Here is an 18,115-nt window from a genome sequence, read left to right as displayed (position 1 = left end):
GCTTGTCTTAGCTAAGTATAAGCTCAGACATGGAGAGAAGAATATAATGCATTTTTATTTAGAATAAAAATTTCTTGCTTAAATCAAAGTTATTAAAATGACACCTGTTTTAATGGAAGTTTTAATTACATGTTTAACAGCCATGGTTAAAACTAGGTTTGGAAGTTGTCTCTGGAGAGACAATACAGTCATTTATCCATGGGATAAATAATCTGTTATAAACATACATTTTATTAAATAGGAATTCTTCTGAAGGTGAAACTTAACGTACTCTAGAACTTATGAGCTATAGTGGTAGAAGTAGGCAACCGTACATCTGAGTTACCTCTGATCAGGAACTGCTAATTCATTTAGATATAAAATGACTATTATTATGATACAGTTCAAAGTTTCTGACCGTCACTAGTCTATTATAATCAATTGGAGATCCAGCAGGAGTTCCTGAAAGACATTTTCACATTACAATAGAATTACAATTATCTGCCTTCTCCCTGGCTAAGAAACTTAAAGATAGCAATTTTGTTCTCTATAACGGATGTGACTGTGGGCTTTTCAACCTTACTCATTTTTGAGTATTTTAATATTGTTTTCATCCTACGTGTTTTGTTTGCCCCAAAGAATGGAAGAATTTTATGACTGCTACAAGTGTAGATAGTTGAATACTAGCACTATATTTTGCATGTTTTGACAAGCCTATTTGTTATTAATGTACAGCATAAAAGAGTATTAAAATTCTGTTAAAACACATTTTACCAATTTTTTTAAAAAAATGTTTTCATTTATTTTAGGTCACAGATCTTAGGATTTGAAACATTAGAGCGTGACATAGCAAATATAAACAGGATTTTACAATAGAAAATGTGAAATACAGAGACTTAGCTGTAGCTAAGAGAGGAAAGAAACTGCTTATGGAAAAATAAGAGGTACCAATCTGATACTGTTATGACTGAAGGAAACAGCAAAACTAGCAAAGGAATTTCATCTTAATGCTACAGAAAAACAAAGTTAATATCTTTGAAGATAGTAGTCGTTAGGCTGTCCTTAGAAAACGGGTTGCTTTTCATCTGTTACAACACTTTTGGTATAAATACTTTTTGATCTGTCAGCTTCTTAAAAAAATTAAAATTAAAATAGGTTATCCATGTTGGTGACATACTGACTTTCTTTAGTAAATAAAACATTTTATGAGATGCTAAAAAATTTTTTTAAAAAAATTCTCATGAGTGTAATGTTTGGGTGTTTACTAAATAATGGATCCCTAGTGTTAATAAAATGTTATGAAGAAACAGACTTATTGGATCAAAGGTGCTAATTGTGAAATATAAATATAAATAAGAATGTATATAGTCCTGTAACCTGTATAGCACAAGGATGACAAGTTATATTTTCTGGATAAATTACATTTTTCTCTCTACTATATTAAAAGTTGCATTAGTAGAGATAATAGCACTAGAAGCTCTGAAAAATCGGAGCTCTATTGCTAAAAATGTTAGCAATACAACAAAACTACATAGACTGGATTATGAAAGCTTGAAGAAGTCAGAGTTTTATTATTGTAGTTTAAGTGTAGAAAAATGGTAAAATTCTGCACCATGCCTGTATCCTGTAAAAACATGAATGAAAGAATTCAGTATTCACATGGGAAAGCCAGCAAATTAAATTTTTCATAATTTGTTTGACATGCTGCTGTTTATATATTGTTGGAATATGACTTGATACATAGATATTCAGGATAATGATATTAATGGCTTCTGCTTTTTGTATATAATAGTATGTGAATGCTTACCTCGTAGCCATGGAAATCATCATCTTTAGGTTTTTCTTATCTCCAGTTCTGCAGAATATTCAATTAGAACATGATTGTTGTCTATCCGTTTTTCATGGGCCAGAATTAGTATTTACATATAACCAGGAATGAAAATCCCTTCATTCCAGTGGCACAAAAATATTCCTAGTGGTCTTCTTGCTGATTTAGACTATATTTATTCTCATATTCCCCCTCCCCCAAAAATCTAAAATGGAAAATAGGATTGATTAAAGGCGACTATCACAAAGTTAAAATCTTTCTTCCATTTAGACCCGTGCTTGTTTTTTCATTACAGTGATGTCTACTTTGGGAGAAAAAAAATAATTGGTGCTAATTGGTGCATTCTCAAAAGGAGAAAAGAATTTAGTAGGAAAGTTGTTCAGTATAGAAGAGCTTCCATGTAATTTTGCATATGTAAACTGTACACATAGAACAAAATACAGTAATTTTACTTTACCTGCCTCTTTCTGGGAAGAAATAGCTGAGAAAGAGGACTGGTAAATTCATTGATATTTTTAGAACAGGCTTTCAGAATGCAAAACCTTTTGCCATTATTGCTTATGTATAAAATGGTTTATTTAAGAAGTCTTAGCTCAAGAAGTCTGTAGCATACCAGATGGGCAATCTGTTATATAAACCAATTTTAAAGAGCTTTCCTCTACTTACCTGTTAATATCATATCAAGTTTATTAACAACTAACTCTGCATCCTTTGTATTGAAACACAGTGGTGGCTTGAACTTAAGCACATTTCTGCCTGGCCCATCTGTGCTCAGCATAATGAACTCTTCCTTTAATCTAGAGAACCAGAAAAAAGGGCTGATTTTAGTAGAAGTTACCCACTTGGATTAATGTATGGTCATATAAATCACATTTACAATGATATATGCACTTTATCAATTTTTGGGCACAATGGGGATTTTGGTTATCACTTTTGGCAGGATTTGGAATTTTTCTTTAAAACTGTAAACTTCCAAACCTGTCTGGAGTGCCACTCTCACAGTGGCAGTGAGACCCTGCGTGACCAAGAAGCTTACTTTAAAGCTGGAGATGGAAAAATCATAAGGTCCCCTTTAAAAAGTTGCCTTACTGCATTAGGTAAGCACGATTTTTCAACATGTCATGGCCTCTTGTTACTGGAATGACAGAATCAGTCTGAAAGGATTAATTACTATATATATGAAGGTAGGGTCAAGAATTTGCTATTTTTCCTCCCTTTGTGGGAGGAAACCCTCTTCAGTCTTGTTTCTGTCTCGAGACAAGGTGGATCTCATTCTGTGATTCTCAGTCATCCAGATCATGGTTGTTCCAAAGATGCCTTTTCCTGAGGCAACTGGACTTTTTTCTCTTTGAAGACATTTTGCTTATCATCCAAGAAGCTTTTTCAGCTTCTTGCACTACTCAGGTGACCCTGGTGACACAGATAATCCTCCAGGTGGCATCAGTGACTCTAAAAAAATGCAAATGACCAGCTGTCTGCAAGGAATATAAATCCTTCCATTCCCCACCATCCAGTCAGAGCTGAAGAAGCTTCTTGGATGAGAAGTGAAACATCTTCAAAGACGGAAAAAAGAGTCCAGTTGCCTCAGGAAAAGGGTGGATCTATCAGCTTTAATAACTGAGCAGGCAATAATATGTAGAGATGGAAAGAAAAGTAGACCAAATCTCAGAAAATGTTTCCTGCTCCCCCTCCTCTCACAAAAACCTACTAGCAAGCTAGCTGAGGAATAAGGCACATCAGAGTGGGCTCCTTCAATAGTCTTGGGGAAAGATTTTTATTTCAGCATAATCAGTAAATTCAAGATACCAGAGAGTGGGATCTGGAACTGCAAGATCGATTGCATGTTGTGGTCTGGTGCTAGTTAAACACAGATGTGGCTCACCTGTCCAAGGTCAGGTCACATACAAGCCCTTCCTTAGATGAAAACTATTTTGAATGTTGCTCACACAAGTGCTGATAAAAAGCGAGTACAAAAAGGTAATGCCAGATTATGTTTAGAGGAAATCCTTATCCAATTGTTATAGCAAAGATTGAGCAGTGCTGAAAATAGCTTGATGGCCCTGCAATTTACAACAACTGTGACCCATCCCTCTATACTCATCATAGGAGAAAAGTCCAGCAGAAAAGATACCTTCTAATAAATAAGTTGATATGCATAGGACTCCACCACAATCAAGCTGGATTTAAGATTTAAGAGAGAATTTTTTTACCATCTCCAGGTATATACAAAAGGATGTTCCAAGCCACCAAGAATTAGTAAAAACGTCAGAACCATAAAATGGATACCATCAAAGTAACTCTTGTCAGGATTTCCCCCCATTTTATTCACGGTTCCCAAAAGGAATTGAGAATAGAGAATGGTGTTGAACATTAAGGGTCAGAATGAATTCATCAGGTTATAAAGCAGATTACAGCATGGGATATCCTGGAGTTGATTTCCTTAAGAAAAGCAGCAGCAAAGAGGATCAATGCAAATTTCCTGCTTCCAAGACAGAAGAGATTGAGGTTTTGTAACTTCCAGCCCTACTCTATGTGTTCCTATCAACATTGACACACATCAGCAGCGAAGCAGATGACCTGGAAACCTTGCTGGAACTAAGTGATTGGGCCCAATAGTTGACATTCTCCTTCCCTCAAGATGCCCAACTACTGTCAGAATCTTATCAGATGGGCTGGCAAGCCTTTCAGAGATGATGCAAGAAACACAAAATATCAAGCACCTAAGGTTCCCTAGAAGGACTGAATAGGAACTGGCAGAGTCTACTGTTACAAACACCTTACTTCATCCACCTAAGATCATCAGGAAAACCTTATCTTATTCTAGCTAGCAGAGGGTGCAGGCCTCTAGCGCAAATGGGAAGCCCTTAAAGCATCAGCTGGGTAACACAAATACAGTGTTTCCCTCCAAAAGAGGCACCAAATCTTATTTTTTTGGGGGGGGGTGGTCTTTTCCACTCACCTTGCAGTGGTGGCACCAACAGCCCTACCTAGCCGGCCCACTTCTGGGTCCGAAAGAGCAGCTTCATTATGCAGCTGAGAAGAGCTTGGGCCTGCATTTCGCAGTCAGAGGCCTTTCCGGAAGGCTTCTGACTAGGAAATGCAGCCTGGGGGATGCCACAGAAGATGTGGGCTGGCGAGGAACAGCAAGTGTCGATTCATGGAAGGCCTGATAAGCGGATGTGGGGTACATGGGGCAACTCCGGCCCACCCCCAAAAATCAAGCTAGGGCTTATTTTTGGGTAGGTCTTACTTTCGGGAAACACAGTACTCAGTGAACGGAGTGGATTTTCCAGTTGGAGAAGCACATTAACACGTTTCACAGTTGATATCTTGATTGTAACGATTGAATGCAATTTTTGAAAAATTGGTCACAAAATATGAAATCACAGATTGAATGCAGTTCTTAGATTGGGAAAAGGGGTTCCCTGGATATAGGAAGGATGTTCTTTATTTTCTTACCTAAAGACCAAAAGGACACTAAACAATAAATCCATCTTACCCAATAATTCATCTCTTCCATCCCTTTCTTATATACTTCAGATCAATATTTATTCTTTGAAAGTATATTATAGCTGTCCTTAACACATGGAAAACTGTAAAAGAATTTGTTCTTTCCATACTAGTAGAAGGATTGAAACATGTAACAATCCTTGAGTACTGAGTTAGTATAGATAATTAAACTTCTGATTTAGTACATATAATTAAACTTACTAGCTGTTCTGTTGTAGATAAATTCAATATTCATGTCTGAAAATATACCTAGGGTGGCTAGGGAGGTAATGGGGTGCAAACTCTGGTTTTCAGATACAGAACATTCTAGTGTTAACTAGTACACACCAGGTCATCTGTTCCAGAGGTACCTTATAAACTGCTAAAAGCAAATCCAATTCTATTTTGGGGGTCAGATCATGTCTTAAAGTTAGATGACCATTTTCTATTCAAGATTAAAAACTACTATTGGAACTGCCTGATTGATAACATCCGAAGAGGAAAGCAGAATCTAGGGAAATCGTAGTAACTTACTGTATGTACATTGCACGTACAATTCTGCATACATAACGGAAAAGAGATGTGCAAACTGCTATGTTCTCTATCTGTAATTCACTTGTGAAACGAGATACTGTCCAGAGATTATTTCGGGAGACAGAAGGTAAAAGTAAAATGGGAAGTACTCATCTCTCTACCACTACCAATAAATCAATAAATCATTAAGATATTCTAACTTCATTCTTACTATTTTTTGTGTGTACTCTGAGATGCTTTGCTTATTGGCTTGGACAATGTAATTAGAAATATAGAATAGGGATATTTTAATTAAATAAGCAAAACATCACAAAGTACCTTTACCTTGTTATGATGAATTCTGCTTCTTTGCTAGCAGGTGATCTTTTCTCTTGGTCTTGTACTAAATCTACACCAATAAATAGTCCAACACCCCTGTAAAACAAGGCAAAAACACGAAGTTACAATTAGAATATAGAATAACAGTTGGAAGGGACCTTGGAGGTCTTCTAGTCCAACCCCTTGCTTAGGCAGAAAATCCTATGCCGTTTCATACAAATGGTTGTCCAATCTCTTTAAAAACTTCCAGTGTTGGAGCATTCACAATTTCTGAAGGCAAGTTGTTTCACTGATTAATTGGAAATTGCAATAAACAAATTTTGCAATTTGGGACTGCTAAAAAAGCCTGCTAACAAACTGAGAACTATGTGGCAAGTATATGCTGCTTATATTAAATAATTGGTAAATATTTTAAAATTGATACCTGATATCTCCAATTAGAGGATGTTTAGCTTTTTGTTGATTGAGTAGTTCCATAAAGAAGTTTCCCACATGAAGAGCGTGGGTTTGAAGCTCTTCTTTCTCAATAATATCCAGGACTGTTAGGCCTATTGCACAGGACACAGGATTTCCTCCAAACTAAGAATGGAAGGGAGAAATAAAAGTTAAAATAAATTTTCTACACAAAATTGTTTGTCAAAAGCATATGCCAGTCAGAATTTTATATACTGTAGTGGCAATCCAGAAAATATCTTATACATGAAATACATTAAATACATAGTAACACTCAAGCTACACTAAGATGCCTTTTAGAATGAAAATGTGGGTGACTACTTACTGTGTTAAAATATTCTACTCCTGTTGCTGAAAATGCCTCTGCAATTTCCTTCGTTGTTGCTACACAAGCCACAGGATGTCCATTCCCAATTGGCTTTCCCATAGTAACAATATCAGGAATAAAATCCTCTCCCTGAAGTTGAAATGCCCAAAAATGTTTGCCAACTCTGCCAAAGCCAACCTGAATTTCATCAGCAATAAATACACCACCTGCTTTGTGTATATGCCTATTAGAACAAGAAATATATTTATGCAGAAATGGAACAGATCTTATTAAATTTAGGGTTAAAACAAAAATATCTCCCAACAATTCACTTTTTCCAAAATTAAGCAGCAGCAACCAAAAACAAAATCCCACCAAGGAAAATTAAATATTTGTTAAGTTAAATCATTTCAGTTTTAATTATTGAAATGTTTGGGAATTAAAACTGGATCTTGCAGAAGTTAAACATCTTTAAAGTCCTTAAACCTGAAGTTTCCTCTAAACAAAAAATCTATAAGAACAGTATAGAATAAATAGAAAAAAAAGCAGAAGAAAAGTTAAGTATGAATACTTACTCTGCAACCTTTTGGAAATAACCAGATGGTGGAATGATTTGTCCAGCAACACTGGGCAAGGATTCTACAAAAAGTGCAGCAAACTGAAAATGTATATAACATAATTAGTAAAGGTATACATAATACATATGCGCATGTATCTGCTTTTTGTATATATTAAAGCTTCTAATTCAAATATCTTAGGTACCATAGTTGAGTAACAACTACTATAACACGTAACTACCCAAACAACAGTGTACATTTGAACTTTTTTTTTGCCAAGAGCTAGGACTTATAGCCAACAATGTATTTTTCTTCTTCTTGAAGATGATATTCCACTAAGATTCTTTAGGATGCAAGAACATTACTCAATTTTGCTTGGAGAGTTGTCTCGAGCAAAATGTAAGAAATTATAATGAATGAATTTTTTTTTCAAAATTTCCTGACTTGTTAATTAATAGACAGAAGACTCTATTGTAAGGGCACAGTGGATAACTGACTAAATTCAGTTTAGTTAAAAAGAAACAAAATGATAAATACAGAAACTTTAAAGACAATATTTACCTTTCTGCTTTCTTGGTGTGCTATGTCAATTATTTTTTTCACTTCATCAGCATATGCTGTGGCTGGATCCTTATGATTTTCTCTATATAATCCTCTGTATGTATCAGGAAGAGGAGCCTATTCCAAAAAAAATTAATAGTTGATTAGACTTGGTTTTAGGTGAATTGGAAATTAACAAGGAAAGAGTTAATATAGTCTCTTATGCCTACCACATGGACCCATTCCTTTTGGCCATCTAGATTTCTGAATTTGTATGGACTTATGTCAATCAAAGATGTCAGATGTCCATGATAAGCACTTAAAACAAAACACAATAATCCACAAAAATACATAAATTCTACCTTGGTTTAATATTAGTATCAGAAAATTGTACACGTCCAGACTGCCAAACTGTAAACCTGCTTTCTAATTTATAACCCTTTTACATATTTCAGCTGATATCCTAACAGTTCCCATAAAGATACATTTTCAGAATTTTACTCTGATTATATGTATGTATATTAAATGCAACTTGTAATTCAAAATATGGTCTTTGGGATCAAGTACACTTAGCTTTGAAATTAAATGGATGTACCTAGATTAGGAATTCAGTTTGTTTGATCTTGGCTTCTTGGGAGAATAGCAGGATTCAAGTTAAAAAACATGAACGTTAAAATTTTTTACCATTCTGATACTGATAAGAAGCTAAATACTTCTTACTATGAAATATGGGTTAAATAATTAGGTATTTAAAAGTTCACTTCAGAAACACAGAGTTTGTCACTCCAGTTATTATTGAAAGAAAATACTCTTGAGCCAAACTAAACCTGATAATTATAAAAGCATGTTCTTATAGTTTTTTAGAGAACAGTATGGAAGTGATTAATAACCCTTTGTCATATTTCTTTCAAGGCTTCCTAATCTAACCTATATCCCTCAGATTCCCTGGCAGCATTTTCTTGTCCAAGTTCTGGGCATGATCCCGTTTAGGTTTTTCCAAGTTCAATTAAGGTTGATTAGGTGCTGCTAGCTGAATTGGACATAGTAATAGAATGCTATTTAAAACATTGTATATACTTACTGGTCAATAACAATAACGTCTTTATGTTTTGTATATTGCCGTGCCAGTCTAAGAGCAAGATCATTAGCTTCTGATCTGTAAAGGAAAATTCTGAAATTTTCTCATTGTTCATATCCAGTCATCTATAAATCTGAGTGGTTTCATATGTATCAAATGAGGGCATACTGGTATGAAAATATGAGCAGTATTAGATGTATGTAATTTTTAATACTTTAGTTGAATGGATATAATAAACAATTGTAAAAGAGAAATCTGCAATTATTTATATGCAGTGTTTCATTACAGTTGCTAATGTATGATTAAAAACCTTTTGATTATAGAAAATATGGGAAAATATGAATGTCATTTTTTTGGTTGCAAAAATGGAAAATATATTTTCATTCATTCTGGCTAAAGGACAAATACTGAAATAATATAAATATCAAAGAAACAAAGATGTGATTATCCTGACAAACAGTTCCATGAGGTGATAACAAATTTCAGTTCACTTGTTCTGCAAATAAGGTATAAAGATGCCTGTTTTTTTTTTTAAAAAAAACCTACCCTGAATTCAAAAAATAGAAGGTACACAACTTCTCCGGCAATGTTTTAGAAAGTCTCTGTGCATAATCCACCAAATTGTCATGCAGATACCGAGAGTTTGTATTTAGCAGTAGATTCTGCTGATGAGCAGCTTTGACCACTTCAGGATGGCAGTGCCCCACTGAAAAATAAGGATGGGAATATAGCAATTTCAGTGACCACGAATTGTTTAAAGACTATGTATATAATTCCTCACTTGTTTTATTTCTAGTCTAATCTTAGAAAATCAAAGGCAGAATTTAATGATGTCACTTCAGTTATCGCAGGGGTGTCAAACTTGGAACATCACGTGACATGTCACGACGTATCGTGACTTTTTCCCCATTGCCGGTAATGGGGTAGGCTCGGTTTCAGAATGACGCATCCAGCCTGGGGCCCAGCAGTTTGACACCCCTGAGTTATCGGATATACTTGCTTAGGGGTGCACTTTCATAAAAAAGTAGAATGGTCTCCTGTCTACCATTTTGCCTTGGTCACCCAAACTTAAATATCAACTATAGCCTTTATTTTTCTGAATAATTCTTTCCTGAATCATTGTTAGCATATTTTCATCCTGCAGGGTTTGAATTAAGTGAATGAATGGGTGTAGATACTGTCTGAGAGGAAACACAGGCCACATAAAGCTACTACTGCTGCTGGGTGATATGGACAAGTTAAACCATGGAAAAGGAAACACAAACATTTTGACAATGTAGAAAGGACTGGAGTTGAATTTACCTGACTACACAGTTTAGACCTAAGAGAGTTTACTAAAGAGAACATAATTTCACACTTGCCATGAGCAACATTATTGATACAGTCAAGGTACTGGTTTCCAATTTCATCATACATATATTGTCCCTTTGCCCGGATAATCTTCACTGGATCTTCTGGAAAAAAAAGCTTGCAGGATGACCTTTAAAGAAAGATAAAAATAACAAAACTTAATTGGAACAGATTAAAAATTCTACCACCAATATATTGTATATTTCAGGTAATAAATCACAAACAAAATGGTTTAATTAGCTACAATGATACAATAATACATCCTGTTTAATCAAATTCTAAGGAAAATGTTTTTGAACTGAGTTTAGTCAGACATGCCTGGTTGGAAGTAATTTGAGCAGCTAAAAGTTGCTTTTATATATATATATATATATATTGATCTGTGGATGTTTTAACAGAAGTGCAAAGTCAGGAACTTGTTGAGGTGACATTTAATGTATATTTGCAGGAGACGTGACTGAGTAATACAGGTAGTCCTTGACTTAAAACAGTTTGCTTAGTGTGAGTGAAATTACGGCAGCGTTGAAAAGTGACCATTTTTCACACTTAACGATCGTTGCAGCCTCCCCATGGTCACGTGATCAAAATTCAGTCACTTGGAAACTGACTCACAATGATTACAGCGTTCACCTTTTGTGATCCTCTGAGAAACAAAGTCACTGGGGAAGCCAGATTCACTGAATAAACATGTTACTAACTTAACAACTGTAGTGATTCACTTAACAACTGTTGTGAACTGTCCTAAAAAGGGGCAAAACTCAAGTAATGTCTCCCTTAGCAACAAAATTTTGGGGTTCAGTTGTGGTTATAAGTTGAAGACTACTGAAAATACTACTAAGAACATAAGTATGGTATAGTTCTGCTGGAACAGGGCAAACACTTTCTTGAAGCATTTTCTTTCTCACAGTGAGTAACTAAATGCCTCTGGAGTACTCCCAATGAATTAGCGGCATACCCCTCCCCTGCAGAGTTCCCAAGCAACTGTTACTTGAGGCAAGGCAACATTTGTTTTTAGGACTACTGGCATTGATGGACTTATCTACTGATGTGGCCTAGGTATGGAAATAAGCTGCCTGTTGGGGCCTCTTGATGAATGCTCTTAACAGACTTACATATTTCTTAGGTTTGCAGCCAGTTACAGCTGTATTGGATACTGAGAGAAGGTTTCACAATAGATTTCCCAGGAAATCGAGTGAAGAGGCTTGATGGATGCAATGAGTACAAGATGGGTAGAAGTGGGATTCCCTATTGTCTATAGCCTGGGTTTTCAACCTTTTGGCTTGCCTGGGCCATTTTGAGCGAACAGGAATTGTCTTTCACTGCATATAAAACATATAGGATAGTTAATGTATATAAATCAAATACATTGTGGGGCTGCATTAACTAGCGGTCCAGGGCCACATGCAGCCTGTGGGTCATGTTTTGGAGATGTCTTATTAGTTGTTTTCAAACTCTTACCGTATGACCATGCTTCACTGTGCCACTAGGAAAGAGAGGAGTTGTGCAACTTTCAACCAAAGGCCAGCACTGCAGGTTGGCTTTTAGTGTGCATACTCCTAATGCAAATATCCTAGCTTCCGAATTACAGTCATTATGCCTTACAATACTTGTTGGTGACTCGAAGAGCAAGAGATTTACAGAGATGTACCTTGAACCGTCCTTGTATGTAACAGTAAATCACATAGAAGGACCAAACGCCTTTCATTCTAAAGTTTACTTGTGTTTACCCTCATATATCTAAACCAACCAACCACTGGTTTTTCAAATTAGTTCCATGCTCAATTATCTGCTCGTTCTCCGGGGAAAAATCACGTCGCCTAGACGCTCTAGCTCAGGGATCTTCAAACTTGGCCCTTTTATGACTCCCAGAATTCCTCAGCAGTGTGCCTAGCTGAGGAATTCTGGGAGTTGAAGTCCACAAGTCATAAAAGGGCCAAGTTTGAAGACACCTGCTCTAGCTAGAGTCTAGAGTCTAGACCAGGGGTAGGCAACCTCGGCTCTTTTATGACTCGTGGACTTCAACTCCCAGAATTCCTGAGCTGGCTCAGGAATTCTGGGAGTTGAAGTCCACGAGTCATAAAAGAGCCGAGGTTGCCTACCCCTGGTCTTCTAGACCATTCTGTGTCGCTGACTCGAGTATTAGGGAAATATCCTCGAGACGGAGCTCGAACTAAATGTCGGCAGCGCGGGATCATCAAGTTGATCCCCAAGGGCGAACATCTCGATGGGGGCTTATAAAGCGGATCTACGCAGCTGTCCCCTTTATAGATCTGCATTGCGGGACCAAGTTGCAACAGCGAGGCGCCCTCTTGAAGACGAAAGCGTCGCGCACAAACGCCAGCAGCGGAAGCGCAGCGCAGGCATATCGCAGCTGCTCCCCCTTTACTGCGGAATGAGTAGGTGGGCGCCTCGCACTTTACGACACAGGAAGGGCAGCGCACTCTCTCTCCCCCCCGCCCCCAGCAGACGTTTCATCCGCCGCCGCCGCAGCACCTACCCAATCAACTGCTTCCGTAAAGCCAGAGTCTGCCGGCGGTTGCGAGTCTCCGCGCTCATGGCTGTTCCGAAGTCTGGGAGAGGAACCGTAGAGATAGGAAAGGTTAGCATAGGACAGGGGTAGGCAACCTCGGCTCTTTTATGACTCGTGGACTTCAACTCCCAGAATTCCTGAGCCAGCCATGCTGGCTCAGGAATTCTGGGAGTTGAAGTCCACGAGTCATAAAAGAGCCGAGGTTGCCTACCCCTGGTCTAGACTCTAGCTAGAGCTTGGCTGGCTCAGGAATTCTGGGAGTTGAAGTCCACGAGTCATAAAAGAGCCGAGGCTGCCTACCCCTGGCATAGGAGGAGTCCGCGGGCAAAAGCCGCTCTCGTGAGGCCCATTGGTAAGAATCGCTCCAAGCGACGCCGAAGCCCCGCGCTGGCATTCGGAGCGCGGGGCGGAGGTTGCCGCGGAGGACTCACTAGTTGGGTGTTTCAAGTATCTACCTGGGCTGAGTTGGGAAATGCAGTAACGTTTTCGCAAAGCTTGAGCCCAGAGTGAATCTGCTCAAAAGTTGTTTCGATCTCCTTCAAAGTGAAGGGAGCCCGAGGAGCGCGCCCTTTTTCTACTACTACATTTTGGTAGGATTTGAGGCTCAAAGCTAACCGCCTTCAAAGCGTATTTTTTTATCGTGTTTTTTTTTAAAGAGGCGCTTAATCTACACCAGGGGGTCTTCAAACTTGGCCCTTTTATGACTTGTGGACTTCAACTCCCAGAATTCCTCAGCCAGTGTGCCTGGATAAGGAATTCTGGGAGTTGTAGTCCACAAGTCATAAAAGGGCCAAGTTTGAAGACCACTGATCTACACTTACGCAGCCGGAAGCGAGCGAAGAACTTCGGGCTGTTATATTTGGAGTAAATTACGACACGGGACGAGGCGGGGGGGGGGAGAGGGGAAAAAAAAGGCTATTTAAACTATTGCGGGTCGAGGTTTAAAAGGCCGTATCGATAAAGCGGGCGAGAGTTTTCCCTCGTTAAAAGCACTTCCATCTATTGAAGGGCGCCACAACTTTGCAAGAGGCAGCAAAATCATCTTTCCCCAAGCAGAGCTCTGAATCTTTCGCAGCAGTAAAGCGGAAAACGAAGGCAAAACACACACTCGCACAGCACTGGCAAACGTCTGACGTGGTTATCTCGTAATCCTTGCAGCCGCCCTATATGGTTTGCAAGGATTACTTACCTTAACGGACGACTTGGAGTGCAGATCCCATAATAGTCAGACCCACGGCTTTTTTTCTCATAGAACGGCCAGAACGGAGTTCCGGCATAGTTTTTGGATGGAACCTTGTAGGGTAGGCAAGGCGGGTTGTATGAGGTGTGTGAGTTCTGGCACTTTTTTTTTCTTAAAAAAAAACCACTGGTCAGACCCCATGAGCAATAGGAATTTTACATAAATTGTACGGCTGTGCATTTAGCAGGCGCCAACCTGGGCAAGGCTGGTGTAAGAGGAATCGAGTAATATTCTTTATACTGCTGGTACTAGAACTAAATAATAATTTGCCTCGGCGATTTGTGAACAGATAATGATGTTCTTTTTCATTAACTCAAGCTACAATTCTCCATGCTTTTACCTAGAAATAAATCTTACAGAATGATGGGACTTACTTTTGAGTAGAGATCTGTGCAGAGTTGCACAGCCTGTTTCTTTGCTGGGCTGGCTGTGTAAAATGGCAGTTGCCGAAATGCTCCAGGCTGGCAAAAAGCTGACAAAGATTTTTTTAAAAAAGTAGGATGGGGTTAAACAGAAAGTATCTGGAGCTGTCCTACACCATAAACTCTTCTAGCTTTTCTGCAGGAAATACAAGATGTGGCTGTGAAATATACACGGGATTGATAAAAAGACAACTGTAGCTCATGGCTGTATCATTAAGATGAATTTTTAAAAGCTGGAATTTCTCTCCCATATTTGGTACTTGGCAAATGTGAATGTTGGTGATTTATTTTCTCCGAGAGGTGTCCGCAAGACTGCTTGACACATAAAAACAGTGTGTATCTGCTCAAGCAAAGAGATATAAGGTTCAGATGGGAGATCCCAGCTGGGTTGAGCTTCATGTATGATGGCAAAAGGTACTGTTTGGGTAATGTGAAACAAGCGCATGACTTTTATAACAATGTTTTAAATGTAACCCCATCAACACTTCTGGAAGCTGAAGAGGGATCTGGAGAAGGAGAACATCAAGAGGATGAAGATGGACAGATAGACGAGAAGGGTACAGGAGGAGTTCAAGCTGCAACTCTTTTGGATGATATTAGAGAACAGAGGGTGACGCGTGCTGCCTTAAAACGCTCAAAAAAGACAAAAAAATAAGACCAGCAGAAATCTATGGAACTTCCACAATATACTTATAGACAAGTGGTAGTTGTGTTTTTAAAAGTTTTGGGATGATATGTATGGTAACAGAATCTTTAATTTGGAATTAATGGACAATTTATTACAGAGGAAGAGGAAGAAAGTTTTGTGGGTTAATGCGGGTTAATTTGTGTAAGAACTATCTATTATAGTCTATTTTGGCTAGAGAGGTTAATAGGGATAGGTGTTTGTGATGTGTAAATGAGAATATGTTTAGGTAATAGGGAAAGGTGGAAGAACATAGATGGGAATGATGCTAGTTTTCTTTTATTTTAGTTCTTTATATATATTTAGTATTGTTAAGGATTGGTTTACTCTATATAAGCTAGAGAGTGATGGATTTTAGAGTTTATAATGGTTAGTATATGATTGTTTATGATTGTTTTTTAGATATATACCTTGTATTTTGCTCTGGGAAGTCGGAGGGGGGGGGGAGGGGGGGAGGAGGGGAAGTAGAGGGGGGGAGGCAGGGGAGGGAGGAGGGAGAGGGGGAGGGGGGGAGATAGGGGGGAGGTAGGGAGGGGAGGAGGGAGGGGGAAGGGGGGTTTCTTAAAGGAAAATTGTATTTTTTAAAACTTTTCAATAAAAAAAAAAACAGTGTGTATCTAAAAATAAGTGAATTAATGCCTTATTCACAATTCAGAAGACTAATTTGCAGAGAGGAACGTTTCATCTTTCTTGTACCACAGCTCAGGATTCAAGGAAATGGCAGATTTTTCTATCAAAAATTAATTTCTCAGTAATACTGCAGTCTACCTTGATAGCTGTGGCCTTAATTAACATTTGCTTTTGTTGATAGTATATTTGCTTTGTTTTGGGCAAAGATCAGACATTTACTGATATATTTTTTTCATATAACTTTGACTAAGTCAAGAGCAACGCAAAACAACAAGCATTTTCTAGGCTAGTGACTTAGAGAATTGGAAAATACCTTAGCATGAAAACCATTTATCTCTTGTTTTAAGGTCTTGTTTTATGTACAAATTAAAACAAAATGGGAGACAGGATTTAAAACTGCTCCTGTTTGAACTTTAATCCCGTCTCACCAACTGACCCAAAATTGTAGTGTTGAAATTTTCTGGCAAAACAGCTGTGTTTTTGTGGGATGGTTCTGGAAATTCGGGAGAGGTTTCTGAGGAGGGATTCCCAGAGTAGAAATGAGAGTTATTTGCCCTAACAAAACTGTCCTGTTCTCAAACCCAAATATTGCATTTTTGGAAGAATCAAAAAGAAATTTCATGACTGCATTGGCAATTTTTCTCCAGATTTTGGAAGAAAGTATTTTAGAATACTGTGTCTTGTCCTCCTTTGAATAAAATGGTTTAAGGTTTAGAAATATACCCGATTGCTCCTTATTCAACATAGGAGAGCCAATGTCATATAATGATTGAGGTGCGGTTACAGGATTAAAGACATTCAGGTTGAAGTCCATCCTCAACAATAAAATATTACTAGTGAACTTTGAATCAATCAAAGTCTTTCAATCTATCTTCCTCTCAAAATTATTATGAGTAAAATCAAGAGGAGAAAATATGACTATATCCAAGAATTATGTACAATTTAAAACTGATCAAGTGTTTTGCACCTGGTATAAACAGAACTACTCTGAAATTCATTAAAGCACAGATTTTTGTTTAAGTGTCTGTGCAAGCTTGATAAAAAATGCTGCTGCTCTAATGAATCATATCAATACAGCACTGTATCTTTAAGACAGCTCTTAAACCATCTGCATTTGTCTTCCAGAACTCTGCAGAAAACGTTTACTGCTTCATTGAGTAGGAGACAATTATTTATATCAGTCTAGAGTAGGGGTCCCCAACTTTGGCAACTTTAAGACCTGTGGACTTCAACTTCCAGAATTCCCCAGACAGCATGGAGTTGAAGTCCACAAGTCTTAAAGTTGCCAAGGTTGGGGACCCCTGGTCTAAAGCACTTCTGGATGACTCTTGAAATGTGATTGCCTTGAGCACCTGGCTAAAATGGTGTAATATACATTTAATCAATAGCAATAAACTTTTGTTAAGCAAAATGTATTTTAGCATGTTGTGCTAAATATGTATGTGCCAGATTACTAGCTGTATTTCACCTGTAAAATGCTCTGTAAAAAATGGGAGCAGTGTATTGTGGTTTTGGTTTGAATTTGTAGAACCGAGGCAGTTTATACTGTGTAAGATTTTTTTTTAAAATCATGAATTCTTTTTGGGTGGGTGGGGATAGAGTGTAGGATATAACGAAAATCCCAGCTATGCTAATGTTCTCCTTGTTTTCTGTAGGTAACAGTTTTTTTTCTGGGTTAAATTAGAATTAGCTTCCCTCCATGGTGCTGTTGTTTGTCCTGCTTTACCTTTTTTTCTTTGTAATATGTCATCAAAGCAGACCAAATCAGATATCTTCATTATAGTCTTTGACCAGCCTTTACAGTAAAACAAGTACAATAAAGGAAATAAGAAATAGCTTACCATAACAATTTGTTATTGGGGAAGCGAAAATAGGAAAATAAAACAATGTATCTAAACGTTTTGCAGTTGTATAACTTGATGAAGGTATTGGGCCCCCTGACGTGTGAGTGAGGGGTTAGCATCCCTTAAAAACATAAAATTGATCAGTGTGGCTCTTGTATTTGAAAATGACTGGGGTGATCAGAGTACATCTTAGAGCACCTTAGGAGGACATGAGTAAAAGTTCTGCCTCCCTGGATCTACAAAAGCAAACTCTTTGCAAATAAGGAGCCCTGTGAAATCCTCCCCCCAGTAGAGTGTTAATGAGAGGATATCAAAGTGAGCTCGGGAAAAG

At 37.9% G+C, this 18,115-nt stretch overlaps 1 protein-coding gene across 1 annotated transcript; it reads right to left on the bottom strand.

Annotated features, from left to right (window-relative positions):
• Positions 1 to 39: 39 nt before the first annotated feature.
• Positions 40 to 14,644, bottom strand: LOC310633830 (5-phosphohydroxy-L-lysine phospho-lyase-like). Its single transcript, XM_083351739.1, has 13 exons — positions 14,578 to 14,644; positions 12,931 to 13,003; positions 10,445 to 10,563; positions 9,630 to 9,789; positions 9,087 to 9,161; positions 8,236 to 8,323; positions 8,027 to 8,143; positions 7,484 to 7,566; positions 6,927 to 7,152; positions 6,573 to 6,727; positions 6,155 to 6,244; positions 2,474 to 2,604; positions 40 to 1,834 (listed from the first exon to the last, which is right to left on the bottom strand). Exons 2-13 carry the CDS (start codon positions 12,987 to 12,989, stop codon positions 1,812 to 1,814), a joined length of 1,326 nt encoding a protein of 441 aa, XP_083207865.1. The 5' UTR covers positions 12,990 to 13,003; positions 14,578 to 14,644; the 3' UTR covers positions 40 to 1,811.
• Positions 14,645 to 18,115: the final 3,471 nt, after the last annotated feature.

The sequence above is a fragment of the Vipera ursinii genome (genome assembly GCF_947247035.1).
Source record: "Vipera ursinii genome assembly, chromosome: 2".
NCBI lineage: Eukaryota > Metazoa > Chordata > Lepidosauria > Squamata > Viperidae > Vipera > Vipera ursinii.
The sequence above is the reverse complement of the archived record's forward strand: the minus strand, read 5'-3'. Positions and strand labels throughout refer to the sequence as shown.